Below are 5,862 nucleotides of genomic sequence, written 5' to 3' on the forward strand. Positions count from 1 at the left end.
CATAATTTATACATAATTATTGTTATTATCTTGTTACTATAATAAAATTTTTGAATGTTATAGGAATAGAACGCTGGTATCCAGATCCAAAATCTTCTTTAATGTCTATTTATACAATAGTAGGTCATGATTTAAAAGACCAGCAAGTTTTAACCTCAAATACTAAGAAGATTACTGTAAATAAATCTAAATTGTGGGAAGTTACTATTAATGTCAAATGGCCAGAAATTATGTCTTTTAAAGAAATTAGTAAAACCAAAGTACTCGCTTTCAAAAATGCAGCTTGGAAGTGTTTGCAGTATCTAGAAATAAATAACAAATTAAAAAACGGCAAACCAGTTATCTATAATGAAGAGGAAATGAGATTTAAGCTTGTTGAATTAAATGTTGCTCCTGAAATTTTAAACAATATGACAAAGTTAATCAAGACTTATAACATGGTAAAAATTCTGCATCACAATTTCTTACTCAGCTGGTCTATTCAAATTTGTTATATTATTTAAATCAATATGATTAAAAAATCAAAAATTTTTATCGAAAAAAGAGCTTGCATTAACGGAGAAAATTCTCAAATACTAGAAAAAAATATTTTAACTAAAATATTAGTAAGAAAATTAATTATATTTTAGATCACAAATATAGACCTCGAGCAGACCAGTAGGGTTAATATAAAATGTATTTCATTAGTATATATAACATTTGATGATTTTAATTTGTATAATACTCAGGAAATACAGAATATGACATCGAAAGTTACTTCAAATTCACCACATCAGTTAATTCATCATCCGACAATTGAAGACAATACTTATTCAGATATTTCCCTTCGAAATAAAATTTTGAAGGATAGATTTTTGGAAAGATGTAACGATGACGTTGCCACTTTACCAATTCACGAGTTTAAGTATGAAAGATATAAGAATATTGTTTCATATTTATACATTATATAATATGCTTTGTAATTTTTAATATATATACATTATCTGTTTTTCACAGGGATGAAATTCTTTCTCGGCTGGAAAACCACCGAGTTCTATTGATAGAGGGTGATACAGGTTGTGGCAAAAGTACACAAGTACCTCAATTTATATTAGATGCTTTCGCGAAGAATGGTAATGCTACAGATTGCAATATATTGATATCAGAGCCTCGTAGAATCTCGGCGATCTCTTTGGCAGATCGTATTGCGTATGAAAGAAAAGAGCACATAGGAGACGTTGTAGGTTTTCACGTGAGACTGGAACAAGTATTGCCGAAAGAACCCGGTGTGATAGTTTTTTGTACCACTGGTATGCTACTAAGAAAATTGCAGAGCAATCCTAGTTTAACAGGATGCTCGCATGTCATTTTGGACGAGGCGCACGAACGCCATATTAGTACCGATATGCTAATGATTCTACTCAAGAGAGCCCTACAGAAAAATCATAATTTAAAAGTAGTGATAATGTCGGCGACTATAAATGCGCACATATTTCAACAGTATTTCAATTGTCACGCTGTACGAGTACCTGGTAAACTGTTTTCCGTAAAAATGCATTTCTTGGAGGATATCGAGCATTTACCAAATATCCGGAAATATGAAACATATGTATCCAAAGGTCGCCATGAAAATGATGAAGTCGAACAACTTTCAGTTGATATTGGAAAAATAGTACAGGTCATAAAATGGATCTCGTCGCATAAGCCACCCGGTGCTATTTTGTGCTTCTTACCAGGTTGGAATGAAATCGTGAAGGTGCAAAGCATGCTCGAAGATACATCGTCCTATAATGAAAATCATTTGATTTTGCCGATGCATTCCAAAGTATCACACAACGAGCAGCGGAAAATCTTTCAACGTACATCAGATGATGTACGGAAAATTATCTTGGCCACGGATATTGCTGAAACAGGCATTACGATTAGTGATGTGGTTTACGTTGTAGATTCTGCTTTACGAAAAGAATCTCATTGGGACAATAACAAAGATCTACTTACTATAAAGAATTGTTGGGTCTCTCGAGCAAATGTTCTGCAAAGGTAATTATCAAGAATTATTTACATTTGAGAAAAGCATAAATATTTAAAAAATTGCATTTAAATGTATATATTATTTTGAAATTATTTTATGTTAAGATAATTTGTTATGCAGGAAAGGAAGAGCTGGACGAGTTAAACCTGGTGAAAGTTTTCATTTAATCTCAAAGAAAGAATACGAGAAATTACAGGCGCATCCATTACCGCAGTTGTTATGCAGTCCATTGGAACAAGTAATTCTTGATAGTAAAACATATACGGACGAAAAGGCGGAGGAATTTTTGAGTGGATTTCTGGAACCGCCTACTTCAACTGCAATACGAAAGGCAGTAAGAATCTTAATAAATCTCGGAGTTATAGATGATGAAGAGAATCTTACGGCTCTAGGCAAACGAATGGCATTATTCCCAACACATCCTAAATTCAGTAAAGCCATGGTATATTCTTCTATCTTCGAGTAAGTATAAATAGTAATATACATTTGAATCAATCTTCTGATTATTTTTCTATATTCTAAATATTTCCCTTTTAACAACAGCTGTATGCATCCTGTGATAACAATAGCAAGTCTTTTTTCTGGTGAAGATAGTCTTTTTTACAATATACTGGATCACAAGCTTCGAATTAGACAAAATAAAAGAATGTACCATCCATCTAGCGATCATATTGCAATGGCATGGATATTTAAACAATGGATGAACTTTAATGAAGAAGCTCCACATTTAATAATAAAATTTTGTAAAGACATGGTGATTCGGCCACTCAAAATACAAATACTAAATCGTAAGTACCAAGTAAAAAAATTATTGTTGTTCAATTACTCTGTTGTGTGTATTCATTAAATCAAATTATCCATACAGTCAATAAATCTCGTTTTTAAATTGTACGAAATTATAATTTTGCAGAAATACGAAATACATTTATCCAGCAGTTGATCCAATGTCGCATGTTGAGCAAAGCTCTATTGCATGATTATGATTGCAATAAAACTGACATAGCAAACAAATTTGAAAATAATGACGAGTTAGTGCGAGCTGTATTATATTCTGCTACGCAACAATTGATAGAACATAAAGATGTGGGATATAAGAATGGAATCCTAAGAAAAGGCGTTAACGAACTTCGAACACAGTAAGTGAATTACACAGTAATTTTGTATATTTGCAGACTCAAGTTTAAAGATAATTTATAACATTATCATTTATAATCAACATTTAATTTTATTTTTAAACAGAGGTGCTAAGGTAGTAATTTCGGGAGAAAGTGTTAATTATAAGCGGAAGGTTTGGCCGAGTTCTTTCTTAACATATTTTAATGCTGCGCATTGCGATGTAAGACGTAGCACAGTGATTCGTGAAACAAGTATAATATCACCTTTGACAGTATTACTTTTTAATCAAAAAAAGGTTGAGTGTCATGAGGTAATTAAATAATAAAATCTTATGATTCAGTATAGCAGTATAAGGAAATAAATAACATTATACATTTTTCGATTTTTAGTTAGATGATAACAAGGTAAAACTTGTAATTAATGTCAATGCGCGTCAAACTGTAAGATTTGTTTGTGACAAAGAGTAAGTATTTCTATATCTTTTTTACTTTCTGTTTAGTATGTAATATATAGCATATAATAATCTGTTTAAATCTTTGTTTTTTTTTATCTAGAACTGCTAATGTGCTCTTACAATTTAAAAATATTGTATGGTCTCTAGTGCAATACTTTCTAGAGACACAAGGACTCGATCATAGAAATCTTAATTCAAAACAAATATTAGAGTACAAAGAGAAAGTGTTTGAAACTCTTTCGGAGACCTTGAAAAAAGAGTCTAAATCCATAGAAAATACAGAAAATATGTCTTTAGCTTAAATTTACAATATAAATGTACATAATAATAACCTTAAAACTAGTATGTAGAGCTACTTGTAATTTATTCTTATTGTTATGTACCTATTATATGCATATTTGTGTACAAAGAATTTGTCAAAAAGAACGTATATGGATTGACGGCTTTATATAAATATATTTGATAGAATTACTAGATAAGTAATAAATTTATAATTAATAAAAACAATGCTAGAGATTCTTTCAATGAGTATCTCCTTCTCTCCTCCACTTCCATTTCTGTATGTGCTCGCATTTTTCACGATCAATCTATGAGTAAAACTGAAATTACCAACGATGTTAAATTAAAAAATAAATGAAATATCATAAGAACTATAAGAGAAATAATTAGAGATGAGAAAACCGGCATTAATTAAATAACAAGAATTACAAATCAAAAAACTGTATTTACAATATTACAATTATTACACGAGTGATGAATTTTTGTAAGAGGGAAGATATGGAATACATATTTGTAAGGAGTAATGCAAGTAGTAAATATTACATTTTCCCATTAACAGTTTTTTTTTTATAAAATAGTAAGAATTTGTTATATATATATGTACAATCACAATATGATGCTTTTCGTAACTAGGACAACAACGTCGCTTCGATTATATGAGACACTTAACTATATTTTGTCTCGCTGTAAAAAAGTTGGAATTAATTTAATATTTAATATTTCGTTAACAGGCATATTACTCTCAAATCTCTTAAAAAATATGTAATTTTATTTTGTGCGAAGCGCTCTTGATGTACCCGAAACCTACCGACACCACCTCGCGCCAAAGTGGCTGAGTAATATAAAAATTTGTTCCCATAATCTTTTATGCTACGTTATGATCATTTTCCGAGCGTTTAAACAAGATACAGAATCCGATTTGAAAATCTCAATAATGACCTCTATATATATATATATATATATATGTATATATAATACTCGTATATATAATACTAATATCTAATAAATTTAGAAACATTATTAATAATTTAGAAAATATAATTATATAATTTCGCTAAATTTGAAAAATACACAAATAACATACGGGTATAATCACCGTTTTTATTTAAATACACTCCATACAAAATTAATTACTATATAATAATAATCTCTTCTCTTGTTCATACTCGAGAAAAATATTTTACGATCATAACGGCATGTATATTTGTATATTATATTACTTTAATTAACATTCCATAAAATATATATATATTAAAACAATATCGTAAAATAATGTTAAATATTAAATAATGTTAAATAGTATAAGTACATTAAATTAACAGTATATATTAAAATCTATCTCAAATATATTTACATTTGGCAGGTACATGGAAGCGTGCGCTTCTAATATTACAACAACTTTAAAAAATAGATAGAAATATATTAATTTGAAATAATTATTAAATACTAAATATAAAACTTTTACAATCAAAATAATAACATGGAAAAATATATTACTTCGTTTTAATGTAAAATCACTTGGAGTACTAGCGATAAATAAACCTTAAATTAAACCGAAAATTAGCATAAAATAAAGAGTATAAAGTTTTCATAAATTATGTCGCATAATACATACAATTCTTACATTAATATTATATATTTCGTTCCAACTTGTATATTAATTGACTATTCATTAATAAAAAACGACGAAAATATTTCAGTAATGTTCGCAGCTATTTTTTAATAATCACTTATAATAATTTTGATATCAATTAAAAATATGAGGAAATAAGAGGAGGGACAATAATAACATTAGCATGTAATTTTTTAATATCAGGAAATTATATATAAGATACTAATACCTTTTTGGCAAGATATCATTACTCTTGACTTATTTACATAAATTATTCTTCAACGTAATTTTTTTAAACAAATAAATCTTCTTTAAAAGTGATTTAAAAACATCGCCTGAAAAAATAGTGATTAAAATTATTCATAATAAAAAATAGCTTAATAATTAATT

The 5,862-nt window shown here is 28.5% G+C and overlaps 1 protein-coding gene across 1 annotated transcript in view; it reads left to right on the forward strand.

The window, feature by feature from the left end:
* Positions 1 to 4,019, forward strand: part of LOC108754540 (putative ATP-dependent RNA helicase DHX30) — a 5,482-nt gene extending 1,463 nt beyond the window's left edge. Inside the window, exons 5-13 of the mRNA XM_018496937.1 lie at positions 64 to 440; positions 729 to 904; positions 997 to 2,019; positions 2,132 to 2,473; positions 2,555 to 2,799; positions 2,922 to 3,147; positions 3,251 to 3,437; positions 3,517 to 3,590; positions 3,682 to 4,019. Coding sequence (XP_018352439.1) covers positions 64 to 440; positions 729 to 904; positions 997 to 2,019; positions 2,132 to 2,473; positions 2,555 to 2,799; positions 2,922 to 3,147; positions 3,251 to 3,437; positions 3,517 to 3,590; positions 3,682 to 3,883 — 2,852 coding nt within the window. The 3' untranslated portion in view covers positions 3,884 to 4,019. The remainder of the gene's footprint in view (positions 1 to 63; positions 441 to 728; positions 905 to 996; positions 2,020 to 2,131; positions 2,474 to 2,554; positions 2,800 to 2,921; positions 3,148 to 3,250; positions 3,438 to 3,516; positions 3,591 to 3,681) is intronic.
* The last annotated feature ends 1,843 nt before the right edge of the window (positions 4,020 to 5,862 follow it).

This window comes from Trachymyrmex septentrionalis, unplaced genomic scaffold (genome assembly GCF_001594115.1).
Source record: "Trachymyrmex septentrionalis isolate Tsep2-gDNA-1 unplaced genomic scaffold, Tsep1.0 scaffold8, whole genome shotgun sequence".
In the NCBI taxonomy this organism is placed as follows: Eukaryota; Metazoa; Arthropoda; class Insecta; order Hymenoptera; family Formicidae; genus Trachymyrmex; species Trachymyrmex septentrionalis.